This window comes from Dipodomys merriami, unplaced genomic scaffold, assembly GCF_024711535.1.
Source record: "Dipodomys merriami isolate MVZ:Mamm:240054 unplaced genomic scaffold, mDipMer1.0.p SCAF_129, whole genome shotgun sequence".
Taxonomy (NCBI): domain Eukaryota; kingdom Metazoa; phylum Chordata; class Mammalia; order Rodentia; family Heteromyidae; genus Dipodomys; species Dipodomys merriami.
Window position 1 is genome coordinate 2,045,080 of NW_027202593.1, and position 22,507 is coordinate 2,067,586.

At 52.9% G+C, this 22,507-nt stretch overlaps 1 protein-coding gene across 11 annotated transcripts in view; it reads left to right on the forward strand.

Annotated features, from left to right (window-relative positions):
- Positions 1–22,507, forward strand: part of LOC138824445 (protein Aster-B) — a 120,023-nt gene that overhangs the window by 49,214 nt on the left and 48,302 nt on the right. Inside the window, exon 1 of one of the 11 annotated variants that reach the window (XM_070018314.1) lies at positions 5,830–6,286. The exons of 9 other annotated variants lie outside the window; for them this stretch is intronic. In XM_070018314.1, coding sequence (XP_069874415.1) covers positions 6,246–6,286 — 41 coding nt within the window. In that variant the 5' untranslated portion in view covers positions 5,830–6,245. Of the gene's footprint in view, positions 1–5,829; positions 6,287–15,631; positions 15,726–22,507 lie in introns of those variants that run through there. One more of the 11 variants, XM_070018310.1, reaches the window with a different exon arrangement.

Sequence of the window (22,507 nt, forward strand, 5' to 3'; positions counted from 1 at the left end):
AGCCCAAGCTTCTTTTTTTTTGGGGGGGGGGTCCAGTTGTGGAGCCTGAACTCTGGGCCTGGGTGCTGTCCCTCAGCTCTTTAGCTCAAGGCTAGCACTCTACCACTTGAGCCACAGCGCCACTTCTGGCTTTTTTCTTTTTGCTTAGGTGTGGTGCTGAGGAATCGAACCCAGGGCCTCAGGCATGCAAGGCAAGCGCTCTACCACTGAGCCACCTTCCCAGCCCCAAGCCTCTTGCATGCAGCGGGACATCAGTGCACATCCTTCCCCTTTAGGACCCAGTACAAGGATGGATGCCATGTCAATAGCTGGTAGGCTGTGTTGCTCAGGGACTAATGACCAGGCAAGAGTCTGTGGGGGTGGGGTCTGGCGGACGCCCCCTCCTCTCCCCTTGTGCCTGGCTGACCACCTTGCTCGCCTGCCCTAGGGAAACCCCTAGAGTCTCAGGCGGAAGTCGGGGTCTGGACACCACCAGCCGTGCTTGTCCCTGCTGTCCCGGGAGCTGGTCAGCCTCCACCCGCCTGGCGCGCATCCCTGTGTCGCCGGCCCTGTGGCAGGGAGGCAGGGAGGCAGGGCTGTGCTCAAGGACGCAAGGAGAGCCACGACCAGGAGGGGAGGGCCGGCCGGAAGGCTCCAAGCTGGGAGCTGCCACAGATGAACAGCCCAGAAGGCCAGGCCAAGGCCTGCAGGGCCACACTGTCACCCCGGTGGGGTGGCAGAGGGTGGAGAGCCTGAGGGCCGAGGGAGGGCGGGGGAGGAGGAGGGACCCAGAAGGGGTGGGGAGCACCTGAGGGGCCATCTGCCGGCCCCCGGCACAGCCTCTGTTGAAGGCGGCCTGGAGTCTGGCGGAGGGGGAGGGGATGGTTGTGGGAAGGCAGGCTGCGTCCTCCCCCATACCTCTCGCTTGCTTCCTGACCTCCAAAACGCTCCTTAAATATAACACTCCAGCGCCTGATGACTGCCGGCCAGCCGGAGCCTGCGCCTGGCTCCCCAGCGTGTGACTGCAGCACCGCACTGCCCCAGTTCAGTCAGCAAGGAGAGGCCCTGCCATGCCCGCGGACTGCGGCCCTGCTGGCCTGGACGAGGGGCCGGAACATGGAGGGCCCCTCCAGACAGGGACCCTGGGGCCTGGGGGACTTACCAAGGTCACCGTGAGGCGGAGAAAGGGCTTAGGGGCCTGGTGGCCGGCGGAGGGGGGGAGCGGCGGTGACCAGGGGGAGGTGGCCAGGGGGAGGTGGCCAGGGGGAGGTGGCCAGGGGGAGGTGACCCCTCTCTGGCCGTACCCATCCCTATTTTTGGACAAGGCACAAAACCGTTTTCGTTGGATTATGCAGCAAGAAGGCTTTCAAGGCCCATAGGAAGTCATCCCTTCCCCCCACCCAAAACAATCAAAGTAGTTGAAATCAAAAGGGGACTTCTGCTGGTGGCTCCCACCTGTCATCCTAGCTACTCAGGAGGCTGAGATCTGAGGATCACGGTTCAAAGCCAGCCTGGGCAGGAAAGGCTGCCAGTCTCTTACCTCCAATTAAACATCCCAAAATACAGGAAGTAAAACTGTGGCTCAAAGTGGTAGAGCACTAGCCTTGAGCAAAAAGCTCAGGGATAACACCCAGGCTCTGAGTTCACTACTGACAAGACAAAACAAAACGAAACCACCAAGAAAACTCCAACATTTCAAACCCAGTACAGTTTGGAAGAAACCACGGAAGCAATGAAAGGCTTAGTTAACACAAACTGATGCTCTAGTAATCAAACCACAAGCCATGTCCAAACATGGAGGGATTTTTTGTTTTGTTTTGTTTTGTTTTGCCAGTCCTGGGGCTTGAACTCAGGGCTTGGGCACTGTCCCTAAGCTGCTTTTGCTCAAGGCTAGCACTCTACCACTTGAACCACAGCGCCACTTTTGACTTTTTGTGTTGATGTGGTACTGAGGAATTGAACCCAGGGCTTCATGCATGCTAGGCAAGCACTCTACCACCAAGCCACCTTTCCAGCTCCAAACTTGGAGATTTTTGAAACTGTCCAGGCTAGCTTTGAACCGCGATCCTCAGATCCTCAGCCTCCTGAGTAGCTAGGATTATAGGTATGAGCCACCGGCGCCCAGCACTTGGAGATTTTTTTTGGGGGGGGGGGGTCCGGACGTGGGGCCTGAACTCTGGGCCTGGGCGCTGTCCCTCAGCTCTTCAGCTCAAGGCTAGCATTCTACCACTTGAGCCACAGCGCCACTCCAGCTTTTTTCTTTTTGCTTATGTGGTGCTGAGGAATCGAACCCAGGGCCTCAGGCATGCAAGGCAAGCGCTCTACCACTGAGCCATCTTCCCAGCCCACTTGGAGATTTTTGAAACTGCATGTCATGTAAAACTCTGTTATGGTCTAGCCCCTCTGCTCCTTGCCCTACCAAGTCTGCTCACAAAAACTCAAAGGAGAAGATGGACACCCAGTTATTTTTTAACTACAACTGTTTTCAGCCAATATTGAGCAGTTTCAGGGTATCTATAAGACACAAATATACAAATGATTCACTTATTAACAGGCAGAGATGACACTAGTTGTCCTGAACTGATTTGGGGGAGGGTGGAGGAAGAGAATAAAAAAGTAGAAAATATATGAAGTATAAAGAGAAAAGACAACTATGCTCTGGTGGCTCACACCTGTAATCGTAGCTACCTAGGAGGCTGAGATCTGAGGATCTCGGTTCAAAGCCAGCCCGGGAAGGAAAGTCTCTTAGACTCTTATTTTCAATAAACCACCAGAAAACCGGAAGTGGCACTGTGGCTCTAAGTGGTAGAGCACTAGCCTTGGGCAAAAGAGCTCAGGGACAGCACCCAGCCCTGAGTTCAAGCCCCACAACTGACAAAAAATAAATAAAAGGGGTGGGGGGAGGAAGAGAAAAGGCAAAGGTTGCGCTTCCTGTGTTGTCCTGCGAACTCCACCATTCTCTTCACCATCTTTTTTTCTTTGTGCATGTGCCAGTCCTGGGGCTTGTGCTCACGGTCTCTCACTCTCGGTTGGATTTTTCACTCAAGCGTGTGTAACTTGAGTCACATCTCCACTTCCAGCTTTGTTGCTGATTAAGTGGAGATAAGGTCTCCTTGGATTTTATTGCCTGGGCTTTGTACTTCAGGCCTCAGACCTCAGCCTTCAGATTGGCTACGATTATAGACATGAGCCGCCAGTGCCCGTCCTAAGCACCTGTTTGAAAATCTTGGTCATTCTCTCACTTTTTAGGTTTATGGCTATGGAGTAGATTTATTTGTTTTAGTTGTTCTTCATATAGAGGTATGGAATCATACTCACCTCCATCTTCCTTGACTCCCCTTCTCTGTTTAGTATTGTGTTTCTGAAATTCATCCGTTCTGTGGAAGAGAAAGTATGGCGCATGTACACGTACAGTGCTGTATACTGTTCCATTGCCACAACAGCCCAGTATTTGTCTTCCGCGTTGCTATCTACTTGTTTTGCTCGCAGGTTCCTTCTTTTGCCGGTTGGCCCTGTTATTCTGGAGAGGGTCCCACTGTGTTCTGACGTGAGCTGCGGTCTCCCTGGAGCAGGATGGCTGATAGGAGCTGCATCTTAACTTCATAATTGGGTAGTTGAACTTAGACATCCCTTTCCCAGCTCTTGTCTAACACTCAATAATGCCAGGCTTTGATTTTCTTGGGCCTGAAATGGCTTCTTGTGGCATTCTGAATGTGTATTTCCCCAAGTCCTAACGAAGGTGGAGTGCCTGTCCACCTATTCATTCATTATTTCCTTATTCAAATCTTTTGTCTATTTCCGTCATGTCTCTGGCCCATGTCAGAGCTGGTAGAAGTTTCATGAACAGTTCTTTTCCTGGTGTGTGCTGGAAATACTTTGGGAGGGGCAGTGCTGTGCCGGGCAGTACTGGGGTTTGAACTCGGGGCCCTGTGCTGGGGTGTTCCACTCCTGCTGACCTCTAACAGGTGTCTCTCCAGACAGACCTTGCCTTTTCCCCCCGTCCTTTGGAATGAGCACAAGTTGTGCTTGGCTCTGCTGGGCATGTGGTTCTTCTCTTCCGCGCCTGTTGGGTTTTGTGAGTTGAGTGGGTAAGCCTCAGTTCCAGTCAGTTGGTTGGTGACGGCGGTTTTCCCCCTTGCTTCCAGTTGGGGCTTTGGACTGGCTGATTTTCCTAGGTTGGCCTTGGGCTGGGCTCCTCCTACCTTCGGAGTAGCTAAGACCACAAGTATATGCCCAGCTTGTTGTTTGTTCTGGTACTGGAGCTTGAACTCAGGGCCTGAATGGCATCTCTTAGCTTTTTCATTCAAGGTTGGTTTTCTACCACTTGAGCCACAGCTCCACTTCTGGCTTTTGGTGGTTAATTGGAGATAAGAGTCTCTTAGACTTTCCAGCCGGGGCTGCCTTTGAAGTGCTATCTTTACAGGCGGGATCCACCAGCACCAAGCCCCAGCTTGATTTTGAGACAGGGTCTTGCTAGCGCTTGGCTGGGCTAGCCTGCAATCATGATCTAGTTATCTCTTATGACTGCAGAGTTGATGGGCTAGCACAGGAATCTTCATATCTACCCAGAGTCCTCTCAGTGAGGTTCTCAGAGTGGCTGGATCACTGGGCCTGTGAGTTTGAGGGATTGGGGTATCTAGGTCTTGAAAGACAGGTCTGTGCTGAAGGTAGGGTTTGGGTGGAGGGGCACAGGCGCTTGGAAAGATAGCTACAGGTGTGTTCCAGAGGCCTGAGGCGTGGAGTGGGGCCTGGCACGGGCTGTGGTTGGACTCCATGTTTTGACTGTACGTCCCCAGAAGCAGCACGGTGTCCTGGAGTGTCTCCTCTAAGCCCTCAGACAGACCGCAGCGATTGCACTTGAATAAAGTTTGAATGGGTCACTTAAACACTTGCTTCTGGCCCCTGCCCTAGGGAGAGTGGAATGCTGAGAGCCAGGGGCCCCTCCTGCCTTCAGGAAGCTCACCCCTGCGAGGCCGAGGCCGACCAAGCAAATTCCAGTCCCATGAGTCTTTCAGCCGGGGAGCTGCACCCCGGGTTTTGTAGAAGCATAGGCCGGCGGTGAGCGCACGGTCTGGGGTGATCTGTGAACTGTTTGGGGGCCAGTTTGGGGAATCGCTTATTATGGTTCAGTTGAAGGTTGCTATTTCATAATTAATCTCCTCTTTGTTCATTCCCAACCATCCGCATTTCTGACCCAGATAGTCAGAAACTGGGGGAAGTTGGTGCGCAACTCCTGCGTCCTGGCCTTGGGGGGTTTCATTTAGGGGGAGCCAGGCCCTCTCTGGGAGTCCTGTGTTCCCCACGGAGGTCCAGGGCTGTGTGTCCTGCGGTGCAGTGGGGCGCGGTGCAGTGCTTGGAGCCCCTAAGTGGTGACAAAGTGCCATTTAAACCCCAAGCCGGACTCTTGCAATGCCCAGGGTTGCTGGGGCAGGTAACGGAGGGGCAGAGGAGAACTGGACCCTGTGTCCTGCTGGTAGTGGCCCTGCCTGCCGCGGGTGTTGGACAGGTTGAGGATGGGGAACTCCAGTGCAGCCCACACCTTGGGGGCTTGGGATGGGATTTCTGAGGTTTGCTGGGATTTGGGGTCTGGGTTCCCTTCCCCTGCCTCCCGCGGTGCTGCCCCTCTCCCCTCCCTTCCCGGAGCCCGGTCCCGGGCAGCACGCAGTCAGTCCCTGGCGGTCTGTCCCACCCTGGGACAGAACGGGCGCTGTGTCTTTAAATGGGCGGAAGTGGCTGGCAGAGCTGCGCTTGGGGCTCGGTACTGCATTGATTAGGAGATTACATGGAGCCGCAGGAGCAGCCTGTGGGGAGCGAGGGGCCGGTTCTGCCAGGTCTGAGCTCTTCCTCGGCCGTCCTCCCCCGGGCTGCCCGGGGCAGATAGGAGCTCGGGAGGGAGGGTGGCGGCCGGCCTGCCCGTGGACAGCGGCTCCCGGGCGGGCGGGCTGGGCAGCCTCCCCGGCATCTGCCCATCCTCACTGGAAGCCGGGGCAGCGGCCGAGCCGCTCCGGCCTGGGGCTGGATTTGCAGAAGCTGCCCCGGGCCTCCTGGCCGGGCTTCCAGCTGGAAGGGGCTCCGTGGGGGGCAGCAGCCGTTGGGGTGCCCTCTCCCTCTCCCTTTCTCCTCCTCTCTCTCTCCCTCTCTCTCCTCCTCTGTCGTGTGTGAGTTGCGGTCCATGGGATTCTGTTCTTCTGGGACTCGGTCATCTTTCCCACTATGTTCTGGGACCTCGGGAGCCAAGCCCGGGATGCTAAGCACGCGGCGGGCCGATGGTCCTGACTGTACTAATGAAAGGATTCAAGCTGTCTTGGTAAGTGGAGGAGGGGGCTCCTTCTCCCCCATCTTTCTTCAACCCTGGCGGGGTTCCTCCCTGCACCTCAGCAGCTCCCAGAGATCTCCTTGGGTGAGGCCTGAGCTGCAGATGGGGTGACACTCAAAGTTGGGGTATACGCCCCCCAGCCTCTGCACTGCTATAGCATTTCAGTCCCCCCGAAAGATAAGAGGGGTCCGGAAGTTGGGGGAGGGGCTGGGGAGAGAATCTAACTGCAGCAGAAGAGTCTCCAACTTTGAGGGCTGATGAGTGCACAGGGAGGGGGCTTCTTAGAGGAAGATCCCGCCCTGGGGGCTGGTGGGGCCCTGTGCCGTGTGTGGCTGGGCTGGGGCACCGCTAGGCTCTTCCCCCCCGAGGATGGATACCAGGGTGGGGGCATATTTTAAATATCGGGTGCTTGGAGCCCCCTGAGCTGTGCCAGCAGCTCTGACAGCCGTGGAAAGGGTGAGAGAGGAGCCAGATCCTATTCTAGGGGGCTGTCTGTCTGTCTGTCTGCCCCCTGCAGCCCCAAGCGCGCACCCTGGGGCTCTTCGCTAATGCTGGCCTTGGCATTGGAGCCCAAGAGGAGCTTTTTGCTTTGCTTGCTTGGGGTGTGGGGGAGCCTTGTATTCTAGCAACAGACGTAGTCAGAGTATTTTTACCTTCCATTTTAAAAATAACACTCTTATTGCTCTCTCTTCTTTGATCCGGGGAGGACCAGATGGGTGGCTGAACTGGCTTTTTGTCTGGTTGAGAAGCTGCAGATTTAGCTCAGGAAAACTTTGTTCTCCCAGGGAAATCTGGGCAATGTGTACAGCCGAGGTCTCCCCCCGCCCACCTCCCAGCCTGGGGGGGAAGGTGGGATGGAGGGGGGCGGCCTTTTCCCCTTGAACAAGGTGGAGGTGGGAGGCACAGAGGAGCTTGGGAGCGCTCCCTGCAGGGCTGCAGCCCCGCTCCGCTCCGCAGGCCTCCACTCCGCGGCCTCAGGCCCCCCCTGCAGCTGGACCTCCGCGGGGTCTCTGTGTGGCAGGTTGAATGGGTATCAAGTAGTTGAGGGAAAGAGTCTTTGCTGGGCTCTAAGCCACATCTGGCTTTCCAGTAACCCCTTCCCTAGATTAATCCCCTCCCTCCCCCCAAGACAATCAGCTCAGTTGTCTTCCTGTAGGCCAGAAGGTCCTTCATTGGCTCTTGAAAAGGTGGCTTGAAGAGGCTGAGGGAGGAGCTGTTCCCGCAGGCTTAACTCTTAAGCACTGGGAGACTCCCAAGCCCGGCTCTGGGGTCCCTCCCTCCCACGTTCAGTCCTGTGCCCAAGGAGAATGCTCGGCAGAGGTGTCCGCACCAGCCACCCTGTCTTTGTTCCTGTGGGGCCACGCTTCCTGCCTGGTCCTACTGGGTTGCAGATTATCAGCAGAGCTCACTGTCCCGGGGGTTCAGGGACCCAGGGTCTCCTTCCCCTGCGGTCAGCCGCCAGCCCAGCCCACCAGGCAAGCCTGGCTGTCATTCACATGGGACATCACTTCAATGCAGAGGGGTCTCTGCTCGGCCTGGATTGCCCCCCCCCCCCCAGGGACTTGCAGAGATGTTTGCCTTTAAAATCTGCCTTGCGTATCTCTTGATGCATTTCAACAAGGAATGCAATGCTCAGCCGAGCACTGGAATTGGCTCACCTTGGTCTGCTTGGGCCTGACATGGGGGGGTGGGGGGGAAAGGGATGTCCTTTCTGCTGTTCAATCATGGGTCCCCTGTTCCCTTAAATACAGTATCCCCCCCCATATTTGTTTTGTGGATGTTTGAAAGCAGGATGCTCCCTCCTGAGGGATGACCAAGCATGTTGCCTGCCTTGTGGCTGGCGCTGGACGCACAGCGCAGGGCCTGTGTTTGAAAGCGTTTCTGTGAGCGCTGTGGACGTCGGCTCTGTGAGGGCACAGACCGGGATAGCGCCGCCCAAAGTAGGACAGTAGCAGCCGGCACGGCTGGAACTTACCAGGGCTCAGCCACCACGCCGCGCTCACGGGGCTCGCAGCATTTCATGGGGAAACTGAGACAGATGGGGGAGTGGCCTGTGTGAGGGCACCCAGAGAGAACTCCTGGCTTTGGGGTGGCCGCGGGGGGGCCCCCCATGACACATGGCTGGGGGTCCTCACTCCTGGGTAGCGTGTGTCCCTGGCTCTGCCATAGTGAATAACTGAATGAGACGTGCGTGCGTGCGTGCGTGCGTGCGTGCATGCGCCAGTACTAGGGCTTGAACTCAGGGCCTGAGCACTGATCCTAAGGCTTTTTGCTTCTGGGTTTTTGGTGGTTAACTGGAGATAAGAGTCGCACTGACGTTCTTGCCTGCTGGCTTCTTCCTTCAATCCTTAGGCCTCAGCCTCCTGAGAAGGTGGGACTACAGGCGAGAGCCACCAGTGCTTGGCTCGAGCCAGGCCCCTTTAACGGTGTGGAAATGTGTTCTCTCAGGTGACTTCCCATAATCCCCCCAAAGTGACCCCTGACTCCTTTTGAGAGCCAGGGAAACTGAGGTACAGAACGAGGAAGTGCTTTGGTTAAATTTATGTGAATAAAAGCCAGATGTAAAGTCTCCCTTTATCTTCCTTCTGGCTGGGGCCGGAGGTGAGAGGGAGGTGCATCTGTGTCAGGTCTGCTCTCCTGGAGAGCAGCTCACGGCTGAGCCAGCATCGCAACCAGCCCTTCATTCTGGAATTGCGGATCCAGGCTGTATTATCTTGACCTGTGCTCTGGCATTCAGGAGTTAAACCTGGTGGAAGGCCACCCATCACCATGGTCATAAAGGGCCGCACACTCACAGATGGATGGAGACCCTACACACTGGCGCTTGCGCGCGCGCGCGCGCGCACACACACACACACACACACACACACACGTGCGTGAGCCAGTAAGCACTAAGGGTCTCGTAAGTGCAATGAAGAACCAAATAATCTCAGAGCCGGGTGCTGGTGGCTCACACCTGTAATCCCAGCTACTCAGGAGGCTGAGATCTCAAGACTGCAGTTCACAGCTAGCCTAGGTAGGAAAATCCATGAGACTCTTATCTCCAGTTAACCAGCAAAAGGTTAGAGATGGAGCTGTTGCCCAAGGGGTAGAGCACCAGCCTTGAGAAAAACAGTCAGGAACAGCACTGAGGCCCTAACTTAAAGACCCAGTATCAGCACAAACAAATAAACAATTCCAGCTATGGTGGAGGTTTCTCTGGGTAAAGGTCTGGGAGGAGGCTGGAATAGAGTAGTTGGGGGACCGCACCTCCAGCGTGGTGGGCTTATCACAGGGCATGTTTGGATGCTGCCTCTGATATGTGTCTGTGATTGACAAGTGGCCTGTCTCGGCAGACGGCAGAAGACAGGTGCCCCCATCCTGTCTCCGGCGTTGGGCATGAGGCCGTCCTGGAGGACAGCTCAGTGACCGTGTCTGCCCGTAACTTTGTGGGCAAGGTGAGGGTAGCAGTGGAGGGGGCGGAGTAGGGTCCCTAACGTTAGAAAGCCAGCATCCCCGTTCCTGCATGGCGCTCCCCTTCTCTTGGTGATGTAAAGATGTTTCTGCTTTCTGTAGCACCCGGGAAGCTCACACACACACACAGCTGGGGCTGTTTCCTATCTCAAGTGCTTGGTCCGCCACAGGCCCGGGTGGACCGTGTGGCTCTGTCTGCGCTCTCTGCTCCTGTTCCTGGCCCTCGTATCTGTTGAGGGCTGGGGGTCGGCACAGATGTGCGGGAGAGCTGGTGTGGGGAGAAGGTGAGACTGTGTAAAAAATCAAATGACAGATCTCGTAAGAGTTCAGAGAACCTAGCCAGGCAGGAAAGTCTGTGAGACTCTTATCTCCAATTAACCAGCAAAGAGCTGCAAGTGGAACTATGCTCAAGTGGTCGAGTACCAGCCGTGAGTGAAAGAGCTTGTGTCACTGCGTTCAAGCCCTAGCTAAGAGACCTTGGTGGAGCCTAGCTGTAGGACGTGTAGCAAGGGTGGCATTTAGCAAGGAGCGTTCTCAGTCCCCAGAGGAGGGAGGGCTTAGAGCTCCTTTGTGTGAATTAGGAAGACAGGTCCTGGGATTGCCCAGTCACTGACTTTTGCTCAATAATTCATAGCCATCATTGGTTAGCCATATTGGTACCCAAGGTCAACGGTCCATTGTTCTCTATCTGGGCCTTGATCTGTTTGTTAGTGAAGGGAGCTCTTTCTTCCTGGGGCTTATCTAAACCACGAGTCTGTCTTTTGAGGTGCTTTGCTTTGCAGTTGGCCTCTGCACACCTTTTTAGAGCCGGTTTCTCAGACAGAGGGTCAGGAGGAGGTGGGTGGGGATGAAGCGTGTGGGGTGTCTCTCTGTGCCTGGCGAGTTGATCCCAAGTGAGAGTCTTGTCACCCCCTTGGGGCCTGTGGGGTGGTCTCGGTGGGCGCTGCTGCTGGCCGCGGCGAACCAGGAGTAAGTGACAGTGCTGGGTGGATTAGTCACCTCTCAGCTTCCTTTTACTAATGATTATTTTTCAAAGGTCACAGTCCTGCGGGCGGGCGGCTGTGATGTGCACTCTTGGTGCCCTTCTTTGGCCAGCAGGGGGTCCTGAAAATCAAACCTGGCTTGAAAGTATTATTCATTTACAAACATTGCTCAGCAGGCCCACCCTCTTGTGAACAGTGTGCCGGTTATTGTTTGGGGAGGGAGAGGAGCTGGAGTTCCTCATGGCCAAGGGTACGGAGGGCCAGAGGGCCGAGCCTGTGAGATGTTAGCCCTTGAGCCAGCAGGGCAGTTCCGGGCAGTGACTGAATCTTCTGACACTACAGCTTTCTTCAAAGCGTTGTTGGGAATCTGTGGCTCACTCCTGTTATCCCAGCTTCTCAGGAGGCTGAGATCTAAGGATTGAGATTGGAAGCCAACTCAAGCAGGCGAGTCCGTGAGACTCTTAGCTCATCTACCTAACCACCAAAAAGCCAGAAGTACAGCTTGTGGCTCAGGAGGGAGAGCACCCTGGCCTTGAGTTCACGCCCAGTGTCAGCAGAAACGAACGGACTAAGTAACCGACTGAGCCCGGCAGTGGCTCCTGGTTTCTCCTAAGTCCAGTTCAAGATCACCACCTCCCCTCAACCTCTGGACAGCCCCCCAGGGACATGTGACCCCCAGGGACATTGTGTCATGATCCTACCCTCCCCCCCTTGGCTCAGTGCAGTCACCTGGGGGTGAGGACAGTGCAGTTAGGCTCACACCCGCCCTGGCTGCTGTCACTGAGCAGCTAGTACAGGAAAGCTGGGGAACGCGGGCCTCTGGAGGCAGGCTGTCACTCTAGGATGGGCCCAGCCTTCACAGGTGCCACGAGAAGCAAGGCCTGGCGGTGAGGTTGGCAGAAGACCCTCTGTGACCCTAGGCCAGGGGTCAAGTTCAGCTTGCGTCCTGTTACGTACGGCTTGCTAACCAAGAATGCATCTGTGTGGGGTTTTTTGTTTGTAAACAATTGAAGAAAAATCAAGAGAAAGCTGAAGTGAAAATTACGTGAGATTTCATCCTTTCCCGTTGGACGCAAGCTCACACCTTGGTCTATGTATTTTGCATAAATACTGTGCATGTATAGGTATTCTGCTGCTGACCTGTTATAGCCCAGAGCTAAGCAGTTGGGACAGGAACCTGTGTCCTAAAAACCTAAAACATCCATTGTCTGAGCTCTCTTGTGCAACATTTGATTTAGACAAATAGAGTTAATTCTCAAGCATGACAAAATGCTGCACTTTGACTGCATTCTTGTAAGCTAGTAGTTTCGTTTAGTGGTTCATGCTCCTATAACAACTTACTGTATGACAGGTGTATTTTTAATCTTACTATAGAGAAACAAACCAAAGTTTTCTGAGCTATGCATTATTATTAGCTTCTGGGTGAATAACGTACAGAGTCTTAAGTTCTCTGCCGAAGGTTGCATAGCTAAAAGTGTTTGAACTGGCAGTTTGACTTCAGAATCCATACTTCTAACCATCACAGTTACAAATCCATTGGCTGAGGGCATGACTTAAGTGGTAGAACACCTGCCTAACAAAACACAAGGTTCTGAGTTCAAATCCCAGTATGCCCTCCCACTACCCCCCCCCAAAAAAAAAGCACCACAAAAGTTAAGACAAAGCAATTGGAGGGTAGGTCTTTCCCTTTTCATTTGCCCAAGGAAGTATGAGGAGAATCTTGGGATCATTGACCAAGATGGCACTTGAAAGATACAGGGAGACAGAGTGACATTAGCCAAAAGGTTGAGAAAGGGGGTAAGTGGATGGGGGTGGGTGTGGGTTGATTCTTAAAATAGAGGCTAGGGACAGTTTCAGGAGAGACCAGCTGGCCTCTGAGGCCTGGGGGGGGCGTGGGGGACACCATACCAGGCCACAAAAACCGGAACAAGGGTTTTGTGGGATGGGGAGAGCTGGACAGCCAGGCCAAAGAAGCGGGGGGGGGGGGGGACAGGGGGGAGGCTGGGGTAGAAGTTGAAGAGATGAAGCAGAGTTCATGTAGGGGCAGCTCAGAGATGAGAGACCAGGGCCTGCTGCCCCCGCTGGAGATGCCTGGGGCCAGGATGGCCAAAGAGCACAGAGACACATTTGCCGGCTCAGTGCACAGCGCGCTTGGGGCAAGGACTGGGCGTGCATGGGGACTGTGGGAACATCTGTGAAGATGAGCTTCAGTAAGGAGCCACAGGAGGGGGGCACCAGCAGGAGGCCCACAGAAAGAACAGAAGGGGGGTGAGCTGGCCTTTCTCCTTCCTTCCTCCTTTCCTTCCCTCCCCTTCCCCCCTCCCACCTCCCCTTCCATGCCTCCCAGCTCCATCCCTGTCCTTGGTTCTGATCCAAATCTGGAGCTTTCAACACAAGCCTTTCGGTGTGGTAAGGCTTTCCTGAGCAGAACGCACAGTGAAAATAACTTCCCTGTCCCTCAGGGCTGGGTTAAGGAGGATTTTCTTTGTGTGTGTGAAATGTTTCACCCATATCAAACAATATAAGTCATATATCCATACAACTTCAAGATAAACAAGGAAGTGGCAGGAAGCCTCAGAACCTTTCCCACACCTGTGAAGCTATTTTTTGTTTGTTTTTGTTTTGGGGGGCTTGAACTCAGCCTGGGGGCCTGGGCAGTGTCCCTGAGCTCTTCAGCCCAAGGCAAGCGCTCTACCAGTTGAGCCACAGCACTACTTCTGGCTTTTTCTGCTTATGTGGTGCTGAGGAATCGAACCCAGGGCCTCATGCGTGCAAGGCAAGCACTCTACCACTGAGCCACCTTCCCAGTCCCGTGTGAAGCCATTCTTTTTTTTGGGGGGGTCCGGTCATGGGGCCTGAACTCTGGGCCTGGGTGCTGTCCCTCAGCTCTTCAACTCAAGGCTAGCACTCTACTACTTGAGCCACAGCGCCACTTCCAGCTTTTTTTTTTTTTCTGCTTATGTGGTGCTGAGGATTCAAACCCAGGGCCTCAAGCATGCAAGGCAAGTGCTCTACCACTGAGCCACCTTCCCAGCCCTGTGAAGCCATTCTTAACATCACATTGGTGACAATATTCAAAAGCCCAGATGACAACGCCCCAGAGAATGCAAAGCTGTGCTGACACCTGGAGCCTGGGTTTTAGCATGCTTCCTGTGGCGGAGGGGGCTGCTGCTCTCCCCCTCACACCTGTGTGGGCTGAGACGAAGGGACCAAGGGTCAAGCCAGCCTAGGCATCAAGATCCATGAGACTCCTGCCTCCAGTTTATCAGCAGAAAGCTCAAAGTGGAGCTGTGGCTCAAGTAGTTAAGTGGTTTTTGTTTTGGGTAGTGCTAGGATTAGAACTCAGGGCCTCATGCTTGCTAAGCAAACAAAGCCTGGGAATGTGGCTTAGTGGTAGAGTGCTTGCCTAGTATGCATGAAGCCCTGGGTTCCATTCCTCAGTACAATATACACAAAAGAAGCCAGAAGAAGCGCTGTGGCTCAGCTGGTAGAGTGCTAGCCTTGAGCAGAAGAAGCTCAGAGACAGCGCGCAGGCCCTGAGCCCAGGACTGACAAATCAAAACAAAACCACCTGCTAGGCAGGCACTGGACCACTTGAGCCACATCTCCAGCCCCAGTGCAGCTCTGCGGTAAATACTGCCTTTCTTCTCGGCACTTAATTATATGATTTACTGGGACATAGTGTGTTCACGGTTCCAATAATAATATTAGCACCCCAATAATATTAGTTTTCGTGTTTTCTTAACTGCCCCGTGGATGTCAGTGTAGAGAGAGACTACACCTCCAGGGACTGAGGGAAGAGACCGCGACCTCACAGAGCGGCAGCATCTGGCTGGATTGGCCAGGTGACTGTCCAGCCACCCCTTCCCACTCCCTGGAGGCTCCACCCCGTTCATTGTTGATGCCACCTCTCCTCCCGGCTGGTGTGATTTCTACAGCAGTCATCCGCCCTCTCTGCCTGTCGGGTCGGAATGTTATGTTTCTCTTGGAGCATCGGCTCTGTGGCCAGTTTTCTTTTGAGTTCTTGCCCTCCCTCTTCCTACAGATGTCCCTCTGACCTGGCCCTCCAGCGCAGTCTTGCTCACTCTCCTGTGTAGGCGAATTGCACACACACACACACACACACACGCACACACACACACACACACACACACACACACACACACACACACACACACACACACACACACACACACACACACACACACACACACACACACACACACACACACACACACACACACACACACACACACACACACACGAGACCCTGGGCTCTTGCCTGCTCACTGCTCCTGACCTAGGGTGGTGTCTGCCATCTTCAGAGCAGGTGCTGAGGAATGGGGGGGGGTCCCTAAAGTGCTCACTCAGGGAGGGCTCCCCAAGCATCTCTGACCTTTGTGGAGAGAGGGCGTCCTTAAAGGGACAGCAAGCTCTTTTCTTTTCTCATGGCGCATGGCCAGCCCAGATGCCAGGGACTTGAAGAGGTCTTTGTTCTGGCAAAGGCAGACATTTCCAACTGCCGGTTCCCTGCGAGGTTCGACACGTTAAGTAGCCTGGATCCCCCACCCTCTTCCAGGCGCCGGCCATCCCCAAGGCAGCTTTGTCACCAGGATTAAGTCCACAATGGCCCTCGCTGGGCCACCTGCTCAGTGCCCCCTCCCAGGCTATTTGGGGGTGGTTGGGGTGGTTGGGCAGCCCCTGTGAGCGGTGCAGGGTCCTCTGCCCAGACGGCCTGACATGGGCGTTCGACTGCAGGCTCTGGATTCCGGTTCCAGAACTTCTGGGCCCCCAGAATCTGAATAGGCAACATCAGAGTTTGAGAAGCCACTGGCTTAGATGGTTGTCAGCATCATGTGGGACTCAAGGGACCCAGAAATTCTGCCTGAATCTGCACAAGGCAGTTCCTCATTGGGGATCTGGGGAGGGGACCCTGAAGCTGAGCCACTGGGTGTGAATCCTGACCTCACTAGCGACAGTCTGACTGACCTGGGGTGAGTTCCTCCACCAGTCCGCGCCTCTGGGTTCCCACTGGAAATGATCGTACAACGGCAGTACCTGGGAGGGAGGCTACTTGGAGGGATAGAGTCTCTTTCTCAGGTCCTGACTCAAGACTGAACTCAAGGCCTTGTACTTGCTAATCAGCACCCTGCCCTACCAATTGAGCCATATTCTCAACCCATGTTTTGCTTTAGTTTTTTGTTTGTTTGTTTGTTTGTTTTTTCAGTTAGAGTCAGACTAGGATTGTCCTACACGGATCTCCTCACCTGGGAGGAGAGGCCCCTGCACAAGGCTGGCCTGGGATTGTACTCTTGAATTGAGATCCTACTGTTACCTGCCTGCCTAGTGGCTAGGATTATAGACCTGACCCGCTACACCTAGCTTTTGTTGTTTTGTTGTTGTTGTTTTTAAGTGTTGTTGTTGTTTTTAAGATAAAGAGATCATCCAGGCTGGAGATTGTCATTTGAATAGTCTTGGTCCTTGTGGAAGCTGGCTTCAGATCAGGAGACCTCGCATGTGTTAGGAACTGAACATTCATTCTTGGGCTGAGCCTGTGTGGGTCTTGGCTTATTCTGTGCATTTCCTTCTGCAAAGGAGGCTCCATCATTTGTCCTCTGGTATCTTGGTCCATAAAGTGAGCAGAGATCCCCACCCCCACTCCCACCTCCCGGTCACAGTCTGCAAAGGCTGCCCCAGGAAGGCCCAGAAAGCTACATCTGTCAGACTCACCGACCTCCTCTTCAGAAAGGGATAGAGACAACAACCCGTAGGCCAGAAATAGCTAGCCGTAAGTACAAGGCATTATAATTACTATCCACGCCCAGCTCAGTCCCCAGAGTTAAATTAACCCTCAGGGCAGGAGGGTGGACAGCCGTGTCCTGGGGGGTGGGGCTGTGTGCTTGGGAGTTGTGACCAAGGATACTGGAGAAGACTTGCTCTCCGGCCCTGAATTTCAGTGTGCGTCCACACTTCTATTATAGCTTCTTGGTTTTACTCAGCTATTACTTTTCTGAAAGCAATCTTGTTGACCATGTTTTCCTATGTCTACTGCTTTTGATCCTGTGCTCTCTAATTTCCTTGGGCATCTGTTCCACAGCACAGATGCTGTGGCTGTGCATGGCGTGGCAGGAGGGAGATACACACCTAACCTGGAAGAATTGGGCTAGTTTACACCCACTCTAGGTGTAAGGGAAATGACCACGCGAGACCAGACATTGGTCAAATAAGGAATTGAAGTAGTACACTCACAGGCTGCAGGGCCGGTTGTGCTTCTTTAAGCTGACAATCCCAAATACCTCCAAATCCAAAACTTCCTGAGCACCGAGATGAGGCCATGAATGGAAAATTCCATGCTCGACTTTACGTGATGCTATAGTAAGTGCACTAACATTCATCCATCCATTTACCTGTCCATTTATTTTTGTGTCAGTACTGGGGCCATTGAGCCATTGAGCCACAGCTCCACTTCCAACTTTTTATTGGTTTATTGGAGGTAAGAGTCTCGCATCCTGCGCAGGCTTTGAACTCTGATTCTCAGATCTTAGGGTCCTCAAGAGCCAGGATTACAGGCCTGAGCCACTGGTGCCCAGCCTACTAATGTTCACTTATATAAACCATAAATAATCTGTGTTTAGGCTTGGACTTCATTCCTAAAAAGACATCCATTATGCATATATATATATATATATATATATATATATATATATATATATATAAATATTCCAAAATCGCAAATCCCGAACACTGCTGGTCCCAAGCACTTGGGATGAGGCATCTTCAACCTGCCATCTGTAGATCTTGATGTGAGATGCCGGCAAGTCAAATGCAAGGTTATTTAGAAGAAAACAAGCCAGGCCTCTGGAGCATATCACGTGGGCTGTTTTCCGTCTTGATTACAAATGTCAGCATGCAGGGACCCAGCAGTGGGCAGGGTTTTCTTAGCATCCGCTCCCTCCCACTGGAACATATTTTACAAGGCTTCCAGGAAGCTGCACAGGGCCGTTTCTGTTCGTGGGGGGGAGTTGGATGCCACCGCTGCTCTGAGATGCAGTGATAGATCGAAGCAGGACTTGTGCTGTCTGTCTGCCCTGGGGAGGGGCTGACACTGCTCCCTTCTTACTTAAGGATATTGATTCCTTCTTGGAGGCTAACGGAAAAGGAAAACATGACCTTGTGTTGGTTCCTTTTCTACTTTTTTTTTCTTTCTCAGTTACTGGGGCTTGAACACAGGGTCTAGGTGCTGTCCCTTACCGTTTTTACTCAAAGGCTGGAGCCAGTTCTACCACTTTATCCACCCCTCCACCTCCCGCTTTTTGATGGCTCAGAGTCTCATAGATTTCCCTGTTTTGGCTGGCTTCGAACCGCAATCCTCAGACATCCAGCTTCTGAGTCTCTAGCACTGCAGCCATGAGCCACCGGTACCCAGCTGCTTGTACCACTTTTATCATTGGAGGGAATTACAAAGGAATGACGGTTTGGGGTAGAGATCAGACTGAGAGCTCAAAAATCATTTCCATGTGGAGGTTCACAGGTGTGTGTGTTTCTGGCCTCTCAGCAGTAGTAGGGAAGTAGCATCCATGACGTCAAAGCCAGTGGAAGTGTCTCATCTCCTGGTGTGGCTGAGGCCAGGTCTATGACCTGGCTTTCCTCACTGCTCTGCAAGGGGTAAGAAGAAACAGAAGTGGGATGCCAGTGGCTCCCAGGACCCTTGCCCAAAACGAGGGTCTGAGGAGGCTGATGCTCAGAGCAGGGGTGTGTTATTACCATTATGACCATGTAGGTGTTCGGACCCGAGGAAGTTGGGCATTGTTTTATTAAGTGAATGCTGGGCTGATCCTTCACCCTGAATCCCTCTTTTAGGAGCTCCATATATCTCCTCCCTTCTTTTCCCTTACACGAGTTCCCTACTAGTTCCCAGTACAGAGCATGGGTCCCATGTTGGTGCTCTTTTGCTGTGAGTTCCAGTCACTGGTGGATGATCTCTGGTCTAAAGGAAGAGCAGGCGTGGGCTGGATGGGGGGATGGTCTCGAGGCTCAAGCCTTGGGCTTGAAGGACTCAAGATCTATTCTTAAGCACAATGTGTCAGCATCTTAACTGGGGCACCCAGCAAGCAGGCTTCCCTGTGTAAGACGGTAATCCAGGATTAAGAAGAGGTCAGTCACCTCTGCAAAGAGGTGATCTGGAGCGGGGCTTAGTGTCTCAGTGTCTCCTGATGTCCAGCACGCTCCTGCCGTGTGCCCCTCTGCCGGTGGCAAGGAGCTTGGAGTCTCTTAAAACTTGAATGTGGTGCAGACCACCCTGAGCCTTGACTTTGGCCTTTTCCTGTGCCCTTCACCGCGCATCTTGGCTCCTCCTTGTTCACGTGTATTCCTTGAGCATGTGTTTTAAGGCTGGAAAGAGACACTGAAGAAGACTCCCAAATTTACCTGCCAGGGGTTTCTTGGGAAATGCTCCTGCAGTGATGCTGTTTCCAAGATACCTAGCCTGCCCTGCTGCTTGGCGGGAAGCCAGGGGACCAGGAGCTGGCTTAATGAGAGGTTAAAAACTCTGATGCCCTGAGAGAGGCTTTGGCCGGTGGCATGGAAGCTGTAGAGCTGGGGCAGCCCTGCAGATGCGTCCCGGAGTGAGGCGAAGTGAGCGGGTGGTTCCTATCTGGTCACTGGACGGGCTGGTCTGCAGGCAGTGTCTGTGGTCCAGGCATGTCTGTCGGAGGAGTTCGTCCATGACCAGCGGGGTGGGCTCCATGGCTTGTTTGGGGACGGAGGATGCTGCCAAGGGGCTGCACGTGCAGGTTCAGAGGAAGTGGAGGACCATGCTGAAGAGGCAGACAACTTGGGCTAAGTTGCCCATGTTCCTTTCCTGGCGTTCTTTTCTGTGTCAAGCCTGGGACTTTAATTTGCATTGGGAAAACAGAGTCGATTTTCACCTGTGTTCTAATGCTCTGCCGCCCCCTTGCAGCCGCCGGGCTGGCAGGTTCTTGGTTCTCATGGGCAGTGGTTGGTCACCTACGAAGAGAGCAGCCTGCCCCGTGACTCTCCCTCTGGAGATTCGGAGTGACATCCATCCTCTTTCTCACTTTCTTTTTCTCTCTGTCCGTGTGATCAATGCCTCTCTCCAGCTCCCGGGCCCCACGCTGCTTCCCTTGCAATCATGACCTCTGCTGGCCTAGGCCGTGAGAGAGAGAGAGAGAGAGAGAGAGAGAGAGAGAGAGAGAGAGAGAGAGAGAGAGAGAGAGAGTGAGTGTGTGTGTGTGTGTGTGTGTGTGTGTGTCCTAATGTTGGAGCATGCATAGGGCCTGAGCTTTCTGTCTGAAGCATAGCCCTGTTGACCTTCCTTGGGAGTGAATTCTTGCCTGGTGCTACCAAGCCATCAGTCTAATTTTGGAGATTGAGAAAAAAGGAAGTTTTTCATTCTCCCTCCAGTGCCTTTCAGAATGTCAGGAAATTTAGCCACACGAGATCATCTTTTTTTAAAGGGAAAAGAATAGAGCAAATAGGATCAATTGAGGACGGGGCCACTTTCAATATTAAGTTTCTAGTTCCTAGTGAATGATGTGTTGGTGTGCCAGGGAAATGTGCAGATATGTCTATGATCTCTTGGACTCAATTTTCTTTTCTGTGAAATGAGAACAATAGATTAAATGAGATGCATTCCAAATATGTTCTTCACAAAGTCTTTGAATAAGGCCTAGCATGTTGCATCGTGCCAAGGTTTAAATGAACAAGGTCTAGCATGTTGCATCATGCCGAGGTTTAAGAGTTGTTTTTGTTTTTCATCTTTCCTCCCAAAGTGCCCACAAAGAAGCCTCTGCTTCTCATGCCCTGTCTCTCTTTGACTGTAGTGGCTTGGGAGGCCGTGGTGTTGAATGGCTGAGAACGGGCTCTGGAGTCAGAATGCTGACAGAAAAGTCTTCCTTTCTGTTTTGTTGTAGTTTGTTTGTTTTTAAATTTTCTGATCAGGAGGAAATTATTTAATCTTCAATATTCCCCTACTTCCTCTTTTGTAGCATAGGATTGGTATGAGGATTAAACAAGGATCAGAATGGTCCCTGACTCTTAGTATGCTCTAACTTTTCTGGCTATTTTGTCATTCCTGAATAACTTGAGGGCGGGCAGACCCTGTTAACTCAGCTGCGCTTTCTACTCCTCTGCACAGGAGAGCATCCAGCTATGCCAATCATCTGAACAAGGAAAGTTCCATGTTAAGAATCATTAACAACGGGTGGGGGGAGGGAGGGAGGATGGGAAGGGATGGGAAGGGGAAACAAAGAGCGGGCAACAATGCTTGATAAGAAATGTACCCGTTATCTTGCCCATGTAATTGTAACTCCTCTGTACAGTATTCTCACAATTAAAAAAAAGAATCATTAACAAGTAAAGACATAGAAGAACTCCAAAGAATGCCAAGATAATAGATATTGCTGTGTAGAGAAAGAGGGAGGGAAAGAAGGATCAGGGAGGAGAGCACTAAATGAAGGACTAAGCTTTCTTTGTAGGAAGGCCCCACCCAAGATGCAGATTCTGAACTCATGGAAGAGGGCGTGGCCGTGGATCAGTGGAGGCTGAAGGTGGCCCCAGGTGGGGCACAGGATTTGCCAGCTGTCTGTCTGGGTCCAGCGAACAAAGTTCCCCTGCCCATACCCTGCCCCTCAGCTCCACCGTTCAGTGGAGAAATGTGTCCAGGAACAGCTGTGTGTCACAGACAGTGTATAGAAGGGTGAATTTGGAGCGAGAGGCAAGTGGATAATTGGCCTACAGTGGAACCCACCCAGCAGGGTGATTCTGAAGGTTAAGTGTAATACTGTATTTAGTATTGTACAGCAAGGAACCCCATTGAAAGTGCTTTAAGAATGGCTCACATGTGTGGGTATCATCACAGACCTCCCCCACACTGCGTGCCAGTGGAAGTCCTAACAACACAGTACGGCACCGGCTGCACATTCAGGTGCCTTTTATGTAAGTCAGTGGGCGTTTCTAGACGTAGCAAGATGGGATAGAAGCATGAATTTGTGATTGGAGGGAGTGGAGGCCAGCTTGAGCGAAGTTTCCTCATTAGTTGGATGAGATAAAGTTTAAGGAAAGAGTCACATGTGTAAAAGCACCCATCCTGGTGACCATCACTTGATTCTTTCCTGTCTTTCTCTGTACATGCATATGTGTGTGTGCATGTGTGTGCGCACGCATGCACACGTGCATGTGCCAGTAACAGAGCCTGATCTCATGCACCTGGCTGGTCCTTAGCTTTTTCATCAAGGCTGGCACTCTACCACTCGACACATCTCCTAGCTCCACCAAAATTGTTTATCTGCTTGGGTAGATCTAGCTCATAACCTCTTCCTTACTTCTGTTCCTGCAGAAGCTCTCCTCCAAGAGCTGTCAGACTGCACAGAACGCTGAGAAATCCCTTCCTCTCCTCCCTCCTCTCTCCTCTTCCCTTCTCCCTGTGTCTCCCCTCTTCCTTCCCTCCTCCCCTCCCTCCCTTCCTTCTGGTGGAACTGGGGTTTGAACTCTGATACCTTTGGGCTTGCTAGGCAGGTGCACTATCACTTAAGCCACACCTACAGCATCCTCTTTCTCTTTTCAAAGTAGAAACAGCCTCCATGTTTCCCATCTCTAAGAGAAAGGTTTAACTCAGAAGAGGGTACCTACTTTACCTTCTGTTTCCCAAATCCATGTACAGAAAAGAGTTATGGGATTTCCAAAGGCACCGATCACTTAGTAATGGAAGTGTGGAGTCTGAATGGTGGGTATCTGTCCGGGGAATTCGTTTTGCATG